Source organism: Xylocopa sonorina, chromosome 2, assembly GCF_050948175.1.
Source record: "Xylocopa sonorina isolate GNS202 chromosome 2, iyXylSono1_principal, whole genome shotgun sequence".
Classification (NCBI taxonomy): Eukaryota; Metazoa; Arthropoda; class Insecta; order Hymenoptera; family Apidae; genus Xylocopa; species Xylocopa sonorina.
The window spans coordinates 8,391,236-8,410,477 of NC_135194.1; the positions used below are offsets into that span (position 1 = coordinate 8,391,236).

At 45.3% G+C, this 19,242-nt stretch overlaps 1 protein-coding gene across 1 annotated transcript in view; it reads right to left on the reverse strand.

Annotated features, from left to right (window-relative positions):
• The window catches only part of LOC143433147 (uncharacterized), a 393,923-nt gene extending 375,580 nt beyond the window's left edge, over nucleotides 1-18,343 (reverse strand). The window contains exon 1 of the mRNA XM_076910299.1: nucleotides 15,199-18,343. Within this exon, the coding sequence (XP_076766414.1) occupies nucleotides 15,199-18,309 (3,111 nt within the window). The 5' untranslated portion in view covers nucleotides 18,310-18,343. The remainder of the gene's footprint in view (nucleotides 1-15,198) is intronic.
• Nucleotides 18,344-19,242: the final 899 nt, after the last annotated feature.

The window sequence follows — 19,242 nt, forward strand, 5'->3', positions numbered from 1 at the left end:
TGGTTTTTGATTTTAGGGACTAAGTATGGGATACAATTAATATTTTGCGGATTATGTATGGAATGTAACAAAGTATTGTATTTCTTCTAGAAGATTACATACGGCACTTTTTGTGTTACCAGATTTGTGGTTTCAATTTCGTGTTCGATGAACCATTAAAGGGAATATCAATTTGAAGAAGATGGTGGGTTCAAGATGAAGGTAGACAGCGGCGGTCGAAATCAACAACGAGTGCTATACATATCAGGCAACAACGAACGTGATGCTAATTAAGCGGTTTATCTCGATTAATTCCGGATAATTGCGTCTGGTAATTAGACCAATTACAGCGATGGTTCAGCGTTGCGCGAGTAACACTAGTCCTTCTCGGCGCGTCCCCATTGACCGAAATGTCGTAGATTCGACCGTGACAACTGTTACCTTCAAAGCAGTAGCGAGTATTTTCGGTTGTATATTCGCCGAATTATTTCAGAAACGATTCTCCAATACCTCGAAACGGTTGTTTTAATTAACTCATTCTCTTCAGGAGACGGACAACCGAACCATTTTTCTACCGCTCAGTTCGCGAGGAGGATGGTATCGACGAGGAACATCCACAGCTGTAGTTTATCATGGCAGGTGTGACAATCTCATATCACTTTTTCGAGTATCCTTTTTTCGTCCCGCTTGTTTTTTTCATTTCCGCATTGCACGATCACGCGTGTTGAACGCCGCCGGATGAGTTCTGGCTGGGACGAAGTCCCAGATGCGATCGTATTTTCGAATCCATATGGAATAGATCGATCCTCGAGATTAGTAATTGTATTTCGCGTCACACAACCCGGGCCAAACAAGTTTTCCTCTCGGAATTGCGACTTTCGCCAGGCCAGTTCGTTACGTCCCGATCGAAACAACGTTTCGCGATTGTGTCGAGTGCATTGAAAGTGATCAAGTGAAACAGACAGCGTTTGCGGAGGCGCGCCCCTCCGATCGCCACGCGAAATATCAATCGTGAAATGAACTTGCAGGTAGATATTCCACTAATTATATCTCTAATGCCAACAAAAGTGGCTATTCATGTAAAACCATAACGCTCACGAGGAATTAATTTGTTACACGATATATCGTGATTCTTAAGAATCTGTTGAACGTTAACGAAACCTTTGACCTATTATCTCACGACGATAGGACTAGACGATGGCACATAAAGCGAGTACATGGGTAATACGATAGATGGGTAGAGCATGTAAAGGAATATGTGCGCTATAAGTATGGTTCAGCGAGGCATGTCCGCGAAATGGTCATCGCCAGTCGTTGTCGTAAAAGGAAGAAATGGCACACGTAATTCTAATGATTGCGAGCATGATTATGGCGGACGTTAGTATGCTCGATAAAAATTGTTATAAACTTGCCAAACGGCGCTGATTTCATGCTCTAAATACAACGGATAAAGAAAAAATTTATGATAATCGCACACTCCCAAGTATTACTTTACACTGCGCCACTATTAACGCGCAATTATTAAACTACTAGTTAGTACTCTTGATAACACCCACGAGAGTATTAAATTAAAAAGTTTCAAAATTATAGTCCGTCCTGCGCAACTTCAACGAACGACAAGTAAAAGCGATAACTTTCTAAAATGAAAATTGGAATTAAACTCGCCGCGATAAACAATTCGCGCGCTTTCTTATGCTTTAACTACGAGTCAGTGGCACGGTTTGAAAGCGCGCAACATTTCACCCTCCGCGAACGGGAGAATGCAGCGGGCCAGAAAAGTTGAGAAATCGATTTACCTTATACCCTCCCAGGTTCCTTACATTAAGTACTACACTCGAGGCATTCATTTCTCAGGATGGGGCACAATTTGCCCCTATTACTCTCGTTCCCAGCAGTTCGTTCGTAACTGAAATTAACGGCGTTCACGGTGTTAAGTCGGTCTTATCGGCCAGATTCGCGTCGCTCGGGTAACAAAGTCGCACCCGCGAGTCGCGAAGCTGCAAATCGATTTCAATTCCGCGCCGCGGATCGTTCCGATCGACGCCACGGCGCGTGATCCGTCGCCAATCGCGTCCATTTAAGTAACGCGAGCGACGATCGTTCCGCGAGCGTTCCCAAAGTAATCTCCCAAAGACCCGCGGGATCCACGGCTCGTGGAAGAACCAGTCGCGTGATAAAACCGCGCGTAGTCTTCCGCGGAAGTTTAATCAAACTTCTCTGTTTCTTGCTCAGGCGATCGGCGAAATTTGGCAGCGAGACGTACTCGTTTCGTCCGTAATTGCTGCGAGACTTCCTCTCTGTCGAGTTGTCCCCGGTGTTCAGCCAGCGGATGATATTCGAGAGTGGTTCGACCCAGTTCCGATAATTGTCCACGGGGCCCGGATCCTTTAAGTTCGCCGATTCTTCGTCCGTCTTGCCTCGTCCTCTCCTGCTACTCGACCGCCTCGAAGCTTTTCGCTGCTGTTTCTTTCCACCGTTTTTTCCCTATCGGTCGTTTAATCGTCGAAATCCGGCCCGCGTACTGAGAAACACCCCGCCCTCCTCTTGCGCGTTCGAGGAAGAACAAACAATTAAGCTGGCCGTTTCGACGGAAAAAGCGCAAGCTCCGCGAGAATACGTCGAGCCGCCCTCTGAACCTGTCTCCTCCAAGGAGCACGTTTTGCGCGACCAGCGTTGGGAACGGATTTCGTCGATGCTTACTGTCGTTGCTTCGTATATATTTCTCTTCTCTGAGGAAAGTATACTTTATGGTTGTTTTAAAACTATTCCTTTTTATTTGCACAATTGAATTATTCGTCCTTGCCATCCAAAAGGGTAACAGAACCACCATTTCATATACAGTTATTTCAGAGATACTTTTGTCTTCTTCTTTTTTCTGTGAAAAGGTTAGATAGTAATGATAAGATAATGTAATAATCGTTAATATAATTTAATTAATTTCACGTGTCAGATATTATTACAGCCACGTTTTGTGCGACCAGCGTTGAGAACGGATTTCGTCGATGCTTACTATCGTTACTTCATATATATTTCTCTTCTCCCAAGGAAGTATACTTTACGGTTGCTGTTCTAAAACTGTTGTTTTTTATTTATACAATTGAATTATTCGTATCCGTCATCCAAAAGGGTAACAAAACCACCATTTCATGTACAGATATTTCAGAGATACTTTTGTCTTCTTCTTTTTTCTGTGAAAAGGTTAAATAGTAACGATAAGAGTTAATGTAAATTTATTCTTGCGTTAATATAATTTAATTAATTTCACGTGTCAGATATTATTACAGCAACGTTTAACGTGCTCAGTTTGCATTTCAATTAAATGGTGCGGAGTGTGCACGGAAGTTAAAATATTTGACGAAAGGCGAGATATAAAATTTGTATCGTTAATTGCACGGAAGTGTTCCATCGAGAGGTTGTATTTAAAGAAGAAAGTTGATCGTTGTTTAATCGCTGGCGATGTAGCTGAAATTAGCGTGGCAACGCGAGGGGAATTGGAAACAAATCAATTTGCCGAAACGAAGCAAGGCGTGAACGGCATCGCCGATAGGTGAAAAATCCATTAGTGGGTCACGTACAAAGGAACCGGGGATTCCACCGTGTGGAGGAAACTCTCGGTTCTCCTCTGCGACGCTCCATTCGAATAATTGTGCAATCATCACGGGCGCTTTGTACGATCGCTAAAGTGATATTCCAAATCAGGGCGCATGTAGCCAATTCTGAGTGAAACCGTTCGAACGGAATCTTATCGTCGGCTTGACAGTCGCTGGGTAAAATTGCTATCACGTTCGAGGCTTCCCGAACCTCGTCACCGGCGTTTTCGCTTCCTTTTGACGTAATTAGATTCTCATTCGGATTTTATTTTATCGCTGAGTGGCATCGAAGAATCGCTCGAATGGAAAACGAAAAGAAATTCCGATTGCAGGATGTAAGCATGTTAAAGTAAAATATTTCAAAGTGTCTATCATTCAGAAAATACTATCGATAAACCTCGTACGCTCAGCTTGCAACCCTCGACCGTATCACCGTCAATAAATTCATTGTTTCGGCATTTCAAATGTGGCTTGTTCAGCCCTTTTTCATAGCGAATGCGGCCATTGTTTGCTTATCGATCGCACGAAATATTTAATAAAAATCGTTGCGGGAATTCATGGTCGACGTCAAAGGGAAATCCGCTCAGAGTTGGCGTACAGAAGAAATAGAGGGTTAATTTGCTTAGCCGTCGGACAAAGGTATTCTATCAATTGTAAGCGGAAAAAGATGGACGACTGTTCCCTTCTGTCTCTTGCAAAACGAATTTTCGTTACAGCACGTCCGTCCTATGAAAGCTTTCATTCGCGAATGAAGTTTCGTGGGTCGACGAACGACGTTGCGCGAAACGCGGACTAAGAAATGTTCAAACGCGAGTAACGTGGAACGCGAAGGAGATGAAGCCAGAAAGAATGTTTAGAATAAGACGAGGCGTGCTATAAAACATTTTTAAATGGACTGATCAATTATGAAATAAGTTTACAGAAAATCTTTAGTATAACACGTAATCTTTTGTATAACACGATTGATTATTAATTACAACGTGCAGGGAAGCTGGTAAGTTTAATAACATTTATTCAGCGATTTGTTAATAACTTCATAGAAATCATATTTTTAACGCGATGGAGGAGCGCAGTCTGTGACGCAGAAAGGGGTTGGCAGTTGGCATTGTTCACGTCGACTGAACCTGTTTCACCGAAATGAATTCCCTTTATTTCGCTCTGTAATTGATATTATTGGAGTTCAGCTGATATTAATTACTTCGACATTCTGTACTAATTTCAAAAGGACAATTACTCGTAAATTTTCATTAAAACGAAAGTAAACAGAGGAATATTGGCTAGAATATAAATGGGGAAAAAATTGCTGCTTAATTAATTTCGTACGGTCCACATTGAAAGTAATAAATTCAGACTAGCTACCATAAACGAACAAATATTAGTATTAAAATATTTCTGTCCATCTCTTGTTATATTCGTTTATCGTTGTACTTCTTACACTTTCCCCGAATGATTTACGTAACAAAAGTGTGATAGAATTATGTAATGAAATAGGACAGCGATTTCGATGTTTTTAATTGAATAACGCGTGTCGTTCCCTGAATTCTCTTATTTCGGACGGGAAAGTGACGCAAGAGGTAGATTTAATTGGTGCTTTGTTTAAAAAATTTAACGACGAAATCAATCGGCACGAAACGAAGCTACAATTCTATATGGTTTTTTCCGACTGTAATTGGCGGAAATTTTCAATTCGAGCCGATAAAACGTTCGCTCGTTACGTAATCATTACGTGATGTATTAAAAGCGCGTCATCGGTATCCCTCTTGGAAATTCATTATATCGTGCGAACGATAATTATTAAAGTCTGAAGAAAGTAGAGATGTAACGAGGAAATTACTTACCCCGAGTCACTCCCGTCGAGCTTAATACTACACGGTTCCACTTCATTTAATAATTTTATACCGTTAGTTATTTTTATTAACAAGGATGTGAAGTGAGTTACACTCATTCGTTGCGCTCGAGTATTACTGCTCCCTACTGATCAACAGCAGTAATTATGCGCTCAAAATTTACATGGACATCGAATCATCAACTTTTCTGCTAATAACAGTTAAACAGTTTTTCAGTTACGCAATGTCGCGAAATAATTGCATTCGAGGGGGAAGAAGACGCATTATATTGATCGAGGACGTTATTAACGACAGTGTTTAAATCATTGCGTATTTAATTCGCCAAGTGCACTAACTGTGATCGATGACGTTAATTATTCACGACTAAATTACCACCGTCTACTTGTTAACTATATTTGATCAAATTTTATATTTCATTTCGTAGAATTAATCTACTCTCAAATTCTCCGCCACATTTCTATTTAATTGAGATCGATGCTCCTTTTGTTTCTGCGAATTTTGTTCGATATCCCACTTTGTCGAGGGGGAGCAATAAATTAGCGTGGAAATTTTGAAAGAAAGACAAATGTTGAAGCGTAACTAATGTAAACGTGATAGAACGTAAAAGATACAAATGTTCTATCTTTATTTGAAGCAATAGACAGTTTCATGTTTCACGTTACAATTTTAACTTACAAGAACGCGAAATATACGTATGCCAGTTGATTTTCGCAATATTTATCTAGTAACAAAAAAAAAAAAAGTTATGGACGTGCTGTTAGCGACACGCATTGATATACCAGACGCAATAAAAAGTGGAAAACATAAAAAAAATAAAAGGCGACGCCACGGACATTATTTGATCTTTTCACGTTTCATTTTACGCGCGTGAAAATTTGTACCCGATACTTGTTCAGTACACAACGTAACGAACCGTCGCCTATATAATAAAAATTTCATTGCGTTGTCACGCTACTGTTGATCGAAATTTTATATGCCACGATATTCCCCCGTATTTTTCACGAAAGCCAAAAATACGTGTCAATAAAACGAGCACAATTTTCGACCACAAATGCATCGTGAACCGCGACCAAAATTATTGTCCGTGCGGCTCGTTAAACTTTCGAACGACAGTTAATGCTTTTCGCTAAATTGTTCTCTAATTTGAGTTACGCCAGTCGAGCATCGACGACGCCTCGAATTCTTCTCTTTATCTCGAGGACCAGCAATTCGTGGTTCACCACTGTGCATCTTGCGTGCTCGCTGACGTACAAACTGATCCAAATTCAATTCAAATACAGCCAATGTGAGCTCAGTGAATATCGAAGACGATAATGAACGAAGCGAAATACTGGTCGTTGTTGATATTATTAAATGTCGCGATTCTCTCGCTGTGACCCGCGTCTACGCCATTCAGTTTCGAACTTTGACCCGCGGGACAAAAGGGTTCTACCCATCCCCAGCAGTGAGCGGGAGAATCGTAACGTTTTATCGGAAGGGACGACAGAGCCAACGTTCGCATCCATCAGTATGTATCGAGCTGAAAAACGGGCGACCAACATAGCGCGTTCGTAATGAATCGTATCGCGGCGTTTAGCGGGGTCGTATTATTTTTATACGGGGGTGGAACTTGGGTGTAACGGCACGTGAGATGTCGAATCGAATGCGCTGTTTCGGAACGGTTATACGGGTGCTCGATATCTGAAAAGCGGTAAAAGCTGCAACTATGCAGGATGAGGTAGATAAAATGTTGCGAGCTAGCTTTTTTTTTTTTTTATTCAAAACCGCTCTGTACATCGTCTCGAATTTCTTTTTCAGATCAAACGAAACAAGGGACATTCAGTGCACGGTAAAATGGGTCCGTTTATTTTAAATAGACAATATTTTGTGTACAAATTGTGAGGAGTGTTAATTGTTCTTAGTGTTTAGATTAAGATTTAGATCAGGGGTTAATAAATTTATGTAGTGCGAGGACCACATGTTGAACAATATTTTCTTTGCAAAGCACATCCCAATAACTAGTTAAGTAACAACAAATACAAAAATTCTTGAGCGTGTAAGATTTTTATTAAACGAGTCAATTGAATAAAAAAAAAAGGTTGAGGGCTGTAAAGTTAATGTCAAAATTGACATAAGTGTAAACGTAGATTTAGGATTTTCTATTAATTTGCAGGATACGACGATGTTGTTTTGTTTTAGTTTTAATAATCGTTGCGAGAGAAGGGGTTGCAAAGTCGTTTAGCAGAGGAGACGAAGAAAAGAGCGAACATTTGAAGATCGGTGTCCGTTGAAAGAAGCTACATAATCTGTAATACGGTTAATTTATTGTATAGTCCTTTTGTCTTTAGCAAATAACGTTTAGATTCCATTATCCCGTAATTGATTCAGTATATAAAATAAAATACAAAACAAGGTACCGCGCAAATATTGTCTGTGTCGAAATTCTGCGTCGATTCAGCCGCTAATGAAAACGAAATTAATACGTTCCAATCGATCAGAACGGTGCTCGAAGTCGACCGCGACGAATCAATGGTAACGACCGGCACCGCGTTACGTTTTTTTTTTTTCGTCGTTTCGTTTCGTTCGTTCGATCGAGCCGCGCGGACCAAAATGGTGGGCACGCTTCGAAGAAACGAACGCTGAACTCCCGGGAGAAGCGTTTCCGTGGCTCTCTCTATATATACGCATCGAACTTTCGACTTCCTACTTCAATTTCTCCTCTTTTCTTTTTTTTTTTTCGCGATACTCACTTTTCTAGTATCTCTCTGTTCGTCGTGCATTTTTTAGTCGCTGCGAAAGTGTTCCGAGTAAATTCGTAATTCCATTCCGATGGCTATTTCTTGCATCCTCGTGGTCATTTGCAGCAAATTGCAGAATGTACGCGAACCGTATGGAAAATCGACGAAGTGAATTTAAAGAAAGAAAAAAATTACGCCACTCTTCGAGTATCGATTGTACGTAGTAAAAACTTTGGGGAAGGAATATCGTGGTAGCCACAAATTTTTCTGCCTTCGCGTGGCTTCGAACGAATTGCAAAGTACTTAATTAATCGCAGTCGCAATTAATGGTAACGAACGAGTGAACAAAAGTAATTATGGTTACAAATTGGAACGATATTGTACGGCCATCGATTTTGCCGGTTCTAATGAAATAGAGCGGTCCAATAAATTTTAGGCAAACATATCGCAGGGGGTAGGGGGCTAACGCAATTAAACTGCGAATAATATCACGTCCACGTGCAACCCGTTCGTTATCGCGTACCAGATCTTAGCAGCATTCAGAAATTGTATCTTGGAGCCGAGTGGAATCGTGAAGTTTATCGATTACCCGTTCACGGTGTACGTGCTCGGATTTTTATTAAAGTTATCTCGTTCCATGAGTGAAACCGTCTGTTATGAATCTGCCAGGAGCAACGGCACTTTTTCTTGCCCGATGAAATGAGAAAGCATAACGTGCCATCGGGTTGATTTAATATTTTTCCTTATCTCCCGCCTCGCCGATCTATTCTGAGGGATCGTTTCAGTATTCCACGGAGGAGCCGACTTTTCAATGCAATTCTTTTCACCGGAAAGCAAGAGATGAGAAGATCAACTGTTCCGTAACGATCGAACGAATAATTTCCTTTTTTAATCGCTATACAATTCGTATCTAAGCGAGCGCATCTACGTCGTTCGAAAAAAAAAAAACGAGAAAAATGTTCCCGCAATTCTAGCCACACCGTTATCGGTCCCTCCCAAAGCGCGATCGTAAATCCAACAAGCCGACTTTTTTAATACAATTCGCTAAAATACCTCCCAGAGATACCTGCGCTGTGCCGCGAGCGAACGATCGAAACAAAACGTCGACGAAAAACCGTAGTACAACATCGCGATTGTTGATATCGGACGAACGGAACGTGCGCGCGGAACAAGATTCCCAGGCATCCGTATCATTCCGGGTGATTGCAGCGGCGGTTTCGCGTTCGAAACTGGGAAAACCGCGCATCCAGCTACGGACGATCGTTCCAGTTTCTTCCGCGAGCCAGCCGCATAATTCAGGGGCTGCCGTTTCACATCCCTGGTTACAGAGGGGGAGGCAGCGCGGTGAATCCGATTAATTCGCCGTTGCTCGGTCGTCTCGCGTGGCACAATTTTTCGCGGGACGTGCAAACACGCCGTCCTGCAGCGCCTCAAAGGCGTCCAACCTAGCTAGAGGCTCTCTTCCTCGCCCCTGGCTCTTGCCTCCATTGTTACCTCGGACTTTTGTGGACCGTAGAACGGATTGTTTTCGGCCTCGCCGGCGACAGTTCTCATTTTGCTATTCAGAAAAACTGTTGGAAGTCTTTTTTGTTACGCCTTCACTGGTGCCCCGAAGTGTTTGTTCCGCGAATCGCCGTGACTTAGAACCGGAACAGAAAGCACTTCCCGTGGAGCCCTTTGAATCGTGGACACGACGGACTACTCCTCGCGATTCCTTTAACGTCCATGCGTTCTTGATACGTTGTTCAATTTTCGTTTCGACAGGGGAGAGTCCACGAATGGCACTCACTTAGGATTTGCGACGTCGTTCGTGTGGAGCGATGAAGAAATAATAATTTTTATCTTCAGCGGTGGTATTTGTAAAGAGGTAGACGTTTCGCGAGACGGTTTATTAAGTGGATCGATGTTTTCTACAGGAACTCCGTAAATAAATGAGGATGTAATGGACATTAGCTCCCTTCTTGTTGGAACAATTATTAACGCCTGAAGCGATTGATGTACGTATGTGCGTGCGTCAGTGTGGCGCGATGGTGAGGGTGGCGTTAGGGAGGCCATTAATTCCAATTTACAAGGATTATTCTGAAGGATGCAAGCAAGTTGTACGCGAGTTTCGCGAGAGTAATTGCATTCTCTCTGATCAGGCAAAATGTAACTAAATAACTCGAGGGAAAACAGATGGAAAAAATTTAGATGCAAATGTATTTCCCTTAGATCTTGCAAAATCAGAGTGATTTAATTAAAAATTAAACGTTACGCTTTGAACAATGTAACTGTGTTCAGAATGGTTTAGGGTTCGAAAAAATCGTGAAAATGTTTCTACATAGTTTATGAATCGATAGTTGTCGAAATTAATAGCGTTTGCTGTTTGCAATTAGTAGTATCAATTAAGTTTGATAGTATCGTTTCACGAATAACTACCACGATCGATTAATAATTACTCACGGTCAGTGAATAAGACTGTTGATTGGACGAGATGGGGCGACTTACAGGGTGTTTAATTTAAATTAAACGGACGATTCTACAGGATAAAAATAATACGAACATCGAGGTATATTAAGGAATAAAGTGAGATAAAAGTGGAGAATAATAAAATTGTGATTAAGGCTTCGTTTCTTAAAGGTATTAACGTTTAAAACCCGAGGAAAATATCTCTGAGCTCTGGCAAATCTTCCGTCACGAAGGAATGTAGGTCAGGCCTAGATACAGAGGGTGCGGCAGAGTGGTCCTCAGCTTCAGATAACGAAACATTTTCCATGGAATTTTTTCTTATCCTTTTCCTTTCGAACGATTGCAATTCATAAAAAGGCAATTCATACGTACGTACAAATTAGAATACACAAATAACGTAAAATCAGTTCATACAAAATTATTATCGCGGTGATGTTTAAATTTTTATTATATTCAACTACGTGCGCGGCCAAAGCGAACAAATGCGCATCGTTTCGAATCGTATCTCCATTCAAAATCCCAATTAAATAAATTATCGTCCGCCTCGATTTTAACGTATCAATTGCAAAAAACCTGGAAACCCACATTTTATTTCTGAAATTAAAATTGTTGAACCGATACGGTTCCGTTATAAAACCAGACGTGTATCCGTTTACGCAACCGTGCGATATTATTCGCTAAAAAAAAGGAGCAACGCTCGAGCCCGGTAAAAAAATGTAGAGACCGTGTAAGTGATTTCCAATTAGTTGTGTTAGCCCGATCAGAGAAAAAAAGTTCCCCATCGAGCGTATCTGCACCTCGATTCGAGCGTTTTTGCGGATATAGAACCACCCTTGGATGATCTTTTGTCCGGCTATGCTCTATCTGTCCCGTTCTCTCGTTCTGAGTGTTCCACGTTGTACGCATTGTATGCAGCGGGCTCGCGTTATTCATATTTCTATTTCGTTTTACGCTTATTCGAGAGTGGCGGGGATTCGATCGCGGTCGAATTTCCCCAACGCTCGTCGTGGTGCCGTTTTCCGTATGAAACCGTATCGCGTCAAACGCGGCGGAATCTCTCGTCGGTCGAATTACACCCTCTTTACGTTACTCGGATGGCTTTAGGGGTTGGAGCGCGTCGTAGGGCCCCGGGGGCTTTCGAGACCGCGACGTTACGGTGTTCCTCGTGATCTTCGTTGACGCAACACTTACACGATTTAACGCTGCTAGTATGAGTCGCTTATCCAGTGCAGGACATCGCGATCAGTTTGCTTTGGGTTACGTTATCGCGTGTTAATCCTACAGCCCTTGGGTTGGTCGAGTTATTTTTGTATTACAGGTTCGAGTTACCTCGATCGAAGTAAATCGAAACTGCGTTTATCGCTCTGTGTAGCTTTTTATTCAAGTTATTTAACTTCAAGCACTTTCTATTTATTTCGTTGGTCGTTGAGTCGCATGGTTTTCGAATGGCGTTATCGCGTCGACTCTCATTTAAAGCGTTATCAAAATCGTAAGTAACCGCCGTCCCAAAGGTTTCTCGTTAAATCCATAAAGACTAACCGCGTCGATTGAAACGAATTTGTATAAATGGACGATGCCTTTCAAGGATCCTCCACTGTACGCCCCACGCTCTTATCCGCTTAGTATTGTCGCTTTCAAGAGATCAGCCCGGGCAGATACGATTGAGAGGTAGCTGCATCGACACCGCTGCTGCAGGCGCACGGGGTTCATTCGTATTCGTTCCCTGAAAGCCGGAAATCTCTACCGGCGCGGCGGAAGAAGAAGGAATGGCCGGACAGAGGCGACATTAGCGAAATAAGTCAATGGCCCGCCGCGTTTCAATGCCCCACCCGGCAATGCGCTTTCGGGATCCATTTCGATCCGGCCACCGTATCGCGCGGATAAAAATATATCACGCGGGTCAAAAGCGTCTTAAAGGGTAGTCGCTTGGAACGGGATGTCTATGGGATCTTACGCCCTCCCAAGTATCTCTATCTCTACAATATTGCGCGGGAGGCACGCTTTTACGATACTTCATTTCCCTGATAGTTCGACGACTGAATAAATCCGTCCTCGACTCGATTCGAAGAAGTAATTTTCTTTTGACTCCCCACAGTATAAACTGAATTACGAGTCCCTGTCAATTTTAGTAGAAGTAGATTTAAATCGTTCCGTCTGTATACACTTCTGGTAATTTCGATGGTTGGCTGAATTTCGTTGTTGCTGGATCGTTGCAAATTTTTGCACATTATATTAATCGATTGGGTAATTACTGGGTCAGTTTTTCGGTCATGAGACGCGTCGCGTTCAATTAGCGCGGGCAGCATTTTCTTACCGGTGCCGCTGGTTTCCCTTTTATTTTTCACTTCTCCCGTTTACATCGCTAAACACGACCGCGAGCGTTGGAACGAGACATTAATTACGTTAGAACGAAACACACCGGCTTGCCTAGACACTTGCCCTAGCAAGAAGTTTCCTCCGGCGTGCAAACGAGCCAACGAAGCAAATTCTCCTAATCCACTTCGTTGCATTGTTGTTGCCAGTACAAAAGACCGTGAAAAATTCTCTGGTTGGGCTGAGCAAAAACGGATCAGACCCGAGAGAAGTCGCGCCAAGTAACAGTCTTAAACCCCACTCCAATTTACGTAAACAAAAAATTGAAGAAAATAATTAAGAAGGTTAGAAAACCACGAGGAAAAAGCGCAACAGAGGTGTACTGGATGAGAATTTTCAAGCAACCTCGAGGCGAGCCAGGGACGAGCGCAATTTCTCGCGGAATAAAATAATAAGAAATTATGCATGGAAAAGTGTTTGTAAATCCGCGAGCACGACGTCGAAACGTCGACGACTTCCCGCGCGCATCCTGAAGCAGACATAATCCGGGCAAGAGTTTCTAATTCACCCCACTTGTAATCCGTCTCGCTATACACTTTGCATTACGCAACAACCCCCGTCTGCGCCTGAAAGGATTCCGTTGCGACTCGAAGCGATTCCTCCCGGTTCCTTCGGTTCACCAGAGCGCAAGTAAAAAGTATCCCCTTTTGTGCGCGTCGAGTCCTTTACACCCTCCGCGCGGCTGTTTATTTCACGCGTGCACACCAACGCGACAAGGGTGACATCGGGTATTACCGAATTGTATCAGAGGGGTGTTGGCGCGAGAGCCAGCGGTGGTTGCAGCGCCGTTATAGGATCCTCCGTTTAAGTAGGTTAGGTAATGCGCGTCGCGGTCGGAAATGTGAATTCTCTTTACTTCTCCATTGTCCACCGTGGTGTGCAAAGGGAGAGGGAACAGGGTAGATATTTGCTCTTCTGGGAAAGCAAACCCGGGAGCTTTTCATACGCGCGCGACTCGCAGCGCTAACCCAATTTTACCGGTACGACGCCCAACGGAGGTTCGCCGGGTACGTTCTACCGCTCGAAGACCGGTTATTTGCCTTGCCTACACGCCCCAGCCCAGCTTCCGTCTCTTATGTAAAATATTGGCAAAGATTTGGACGGAAAGGTGCGTCCACGGTGGTTGAAATAATATCGGCTCATCGGAGGATCGAGCGTTTGGAAATGTTCCCCGTTGACCATCCTGAACGCATTTTGCGAATATATTTTTGAGGGAATTTCGTGAAACGAAAGAGTACGGGTATTTCGAGATATTAGCCTCGATGTGACGTTTGAATTATACTCGGTCATGCTACGCGTTCCGACTCTGATCTCGTTTTTTACTTGTTTGAACGTGAAAAACCGTTATCTTTGCTTCCGGTAGCAAAAAGATATCTGGCTACACGTACAGTTCGTAATTTATTCCGTACTAGCCGGTGGTAATTGAATAAATACAAAGCCGTCAAAAGATAACGAACTACGCAACCCCCGCGGTGGTTGCAACTTTAACGAAACGCGCGTCTAGAAGAAACAAGGGCGCAGATTTTTAATGAAGTAGATATTCCATTTAAACGAGCGCGCTATAATTCGGTCGTAAAATCTGGAATTCTCTATTCGAAGCACGTGTACGCTCCGGCGTTGTTGCCGTTTGGACGGTATCTAGTTTTGCAACGCGGACAAAGTTGTCCGCGCGGAAAGGCCGGGCGTGGAAGTAGAGTGAAAGGTACACAGGGCACCCGTAACGAAGTTTTCAAAGACAACATCGAGTCTGATATCTAACGAGTTCATTCCACTCGACTGCCGTGGCAAAAACTGCAAGTGGAGAGATCTCTATCTGCCGCCCTTCCGGGCCAGGTCACCCGTCTATCTCCGTCCCGCGTCGTTTTCCCGCTCCAACCGCCCAGTCTGGCCAACCACGGAACGCTGCCGCGCATTACTCAACCGAGACCTGGTGGATCTTAATTTTATAAAGAATTATCGGAAAACAGGAGGCGCACCTTCTGCTCGAGTCACGGACCGCTCGTCTCGAGATGAAACGAGCCTCAGCCGACTCGCAAATTGGAAAATTTATTTCTCTCGACGCAAGCGTAATTATTCGTTTCTCGATTGAGAATACAGACGATATTCAAACATGTTCACTACGTAAATAATGATAATCGATTCTGAAGCATGCAGAAATCGTGCTACCACATCGATACACGCCATGCAAAATGAAAAATTCAACTAACAAAACGTCTGACATCCATCGATCGTTGGCAACCCTACCTCCGATTCTGGTGATTGGATGATCAGCGACGTCCTTGGAGGTTTTTCTGGGGGCACCTTCTTCAGAGTTCCGGTGAACGAAGCAGCGGCGGGTGCGCCAGAGGGCGTTGGGGCGGCCTCGTGGCCGTCGATCTGACATTGAAGTCGATGGAACTGCGAGAAGGAGGTACGCGACGTGTCGGCGCGCTCGAATTGCGGCAGACACGGCAGTGGCATCTGCGACATGCTCGATATCTGAATAGAATTCGGGTCGTTGGTATCGTGTTGGAGCCTGGGCGACAGCTTCTCGCAGACGGAGGATTGGCAGGGCTGGTGATTAGCGTTCTGTGAATAGGAAGTGGTCAATAACGATAAGTGATGGCCGTGGGGCGCGTGCTGGCTCTGCGAGGCGCAAGTCTTCTCGGTTGGCTGTTCCTGGTGATTGGGCAGGGAGTTCGATTGGATCTGTTGGGTCTCGTTCGCGACAGAGTGCGGTGGAAAGTCGGTGGATCTTTGCATTTTGTCGCACAGCTGATTCTGCGCCTGCAGAGTCTGCAGGCGAGCCTGTAGATCGCTCTGTTGATGTTGAAACTGCGCGACCTTGTCGAGGATCTGATTCTGATTCTGAAGACACTGCAGCTTCGCCTGGAGATCGCTCTGTTGACGCTCGAACTGGCTGAGCTTCTCCGAGATTAAATCGAGACTCTGTTGATTCTGTAATTGCTGCTGTTGCGCTGTCAGCTCCGATTTTTCGTTTTGAGTCTCCAATTGGCTCTGCAGATTGTCCGTCTGGCTCTTGCTGTGAGTGAGCAGATTGCTCGAGACGTTGTGACTTTTACGGTGACTGTGAATTATATGATCCACCTGATCGGCTGGCTTGTTCAAATTCGTGTCACCAAAATCCGTTACCACGGTCAAGACAGTCTTGGTGTCTAATTTTGCTTCGCTAAGGGCCGGATACTGATGGCAAATGTTGGGGCTGGCTCTCTGCGAGGGAACCGTGCTAATTGGCGGTCCAAGGTTAGCCACGGAACCGCTGATGGGCTGCTCCTCGAACTCTTTCCTCGAGAGTTCCATGTGCTTGGTTAAATCAGCGCTGACGTGCCGCAGATGACGACGCTGCTCCATTATGGTCCTCTGACTGATGTTGGGAATCGGTTGAAAGGCTGACTGAGTCATTCTGGCCTCCTTGCGTTCCTCCGGTTGATGCATCTGCCTCGGATCCCTCCGCTCCTCAGATGGATTACGGGAACGAGGACTGGTGGAGAGCATCTGATTCTGCATCATGTTCCTCTCGTGCTCCTGTCGTTGCCGCTGTTCCGCCCATATCGTCAGTTCCTGTCTGGTCTTCTCGAAGTTCTGATTGACGAACGACGGGCTCTTCTGGCTGGCACGGTCAGCAGACCCCTCGCGGATCGGCATAAACGGCATAGGAGACCGTCTAACGTCTTCCATCCGCTTACCCTCTATAGTCATCGGTGATCTCCTGTGCTCGTCGAAGTAATCGGATCGCCTGTTTTCTTGCGGTATCGCTATTCTCTGGTTAGGGCTCACGTTGCCCCACTCAGGCTTCCTATCAGCGCCCACGCTCTTCCTGTTCTCCTGTCTCGTGTCAAAGGCCATAGGCGACACTCTTAAGCTCGCGTCCAATCGCCTCTGATCAGGCGGGTACACTTGATTCGTATCGACGCGTTTCGGATCCACCATGGTCCCAGCCTTCCTCGCTGACATCAATATCTCCTGGCTCGCGTCACCAGGGAACGTGAAAGTGATTATGTCGTTTCGTCGCTGGAAGCTGGACGTTACATCAACTGAGATGGATTTCCTGTGCTCAGGCCTGGTCACGTAAAGACCGCAATCAGTGGCCACAGCTTCGCAGATTTTATCCCGTCCAGGCGGATCCCCGTTCGTGTCGACGTAGAGGCCGTCCTGTCTGGTCCTTGGATTCTGATTGATCGCTGTCAGATATCTTCTGTCTTGCGCGTCAGCCACGATCTGCGCGCCCTGCACGATGATCGCCCCGTCGCAACGATGGACCGGTTCCTGCGCTGGATTCTGCGTGGAATCGTACTTGGGCTTTGGCATACCTGGCACGTCGACGCTCGCGGACTTTCTATGACCAGTGGGATCGTGGGTGATCTTCGAGTTGCCACGCGGTGGGACCAGCGGTTTTGGTCCGCGATTTGGTCGTTCGGTAGTCGCGATCGCGAGTCCATGGCCCACGTTCTGGGCGATCGGTTGAATAATCGGTTGCGTTTGATATTGTGCTAAGTCTTGGGAAAATCTCTGCGGGTTTGGCGACTGTTGGCCAAACTGTTGCGGCGGATAGATCCCTGTATGAGGTGTGTATGGCACCGCGTTCATAACCGTTTGAGGATATTGGCTGTACTGGTATTGGGGTTGCGCGCTGAACTGAGCGTAGCTCGGTGGCTGAGGCACGACCACGCCTGAATAATACGGTGGCTGAGGGCTGCCTGACTGAGGTGGTATCTGCGTACCGTGTTGGACGGTCACGTATTGACCTTGACCAGTGAACATTGGGTTCGCCGTGCCACCTTGGTACAGCGTGGGATCTCTGTAAGTGACGTCCCTGGTTACGTAGCCAGCTCTGTCCGCGTATTGCGCTTGTTGAGGGTACATCTGCGGTCGCACCTCGAATTGATTCCGTATCTGCGTGTACTGCGTTTGATCGTAATCAGGGACGAACTGAGGCTGCACCTGGACAGGCAGCGTTTGGGTGCTGGTCTGAGAGACGTGTTGCGCTCTCTCGAGCGCTGATTTTTCCTGTCCGTACTGCTGAGGCGGTAGTTGCCCACTTGGCGGATGTCTGTCCTCAGGGACGCCCACCGTGGATTGCTTTTTCACGGTCGGATATTGGCCAGTCTGTTGGGTCTGCTGCTGCTGTTGCTCTTGGCTCTGCCCGCTCGGCTGATTCTGTTGAGCCCTGTCTTGAGAAAATCTGTCATACTCTATGGTACGATTTTCAAAGCCGTTGGATAAATCCTGCTTGGCGTTATCGGCAGGCGGCTCGGCACGGCCGTTCTGGCACGCTGTCTGTTGATTCTCCATCGTTTGCCCGACCTCGTTCTGCTCCTGGCTATCGTTCACCCCGCCAGAACCGGACTGCGACATGCTGGCGGCCCCCACCGACGGTCGTCCGCCGATGTAGCCGAGAATTCGCCCCAATCCGCACACCGTGACGACTTACCGTGCAACTCTCTGTTGGAAATCTAGATTCTCGCTTCAACGCAATCGTCACGGATCGCGTTTTTACGCCTGGTGGATTCCGGCAGGTCGACTGGAGTCATGTAAACGTCGATATCGATGTCGTTTGCTCTGCGCCGATCGCTGTGTTCCGTGGTCTCTCCACCGAGTTTCCTTTTTCACTACCTGAACGTGCAAACTGTCAGACGGATAGACCGAACGACTCTACTCCTCCTCTCTTTTCTTATTTATTTCCTTAATTCGTAGCAATTTAATCGTACAAAAGGCGAGCGTAGAATTTTCCAGTTCCGAAAGATCGACTATTTCTGTAGCAGCGATTCGCTGGTGGAATTTTGCTCGTCGTCTCTTTGAATATCAACGAACGAGCCCGTAGCGCGATTTAATTTTTACATCTTCTTCCCAGAACGGTCCCGTCCGCTTTTCTACCGCGTTTCGATAATAAATCACAGACTCGACGAGTAATGTCACGTGAAAATTTGAAACGTTTGTCCGGGCAGAGAGAGGTCGTACGCGGTACTCGCATTCCTCATTTCTCCACGCGGCAAAGTGAATGTACAATGACGAAGGTAATCTCTTTTATTGCGTCCCTTTGACCAGATCCGCGTGCACCCCCGCAAATCTTCATCGGGCGAAATAAGCGGTTCCGAACTCTTGATTCTTCTGCCTGGCTGTTTTTATTGCACGGTTCCTTGTCGTCGGGAAACGAAGCAGGATTACCAGCGAAAACTGTTTCTCTAGCCGGTGTTCCTTGCTCGTATATGCTCGATGTACAACGGTGTGTCAGTACGCGACGATTCGCTCGTTTCTCCGCGACTATTTGTCGCGAATGTTCGTTCGAAA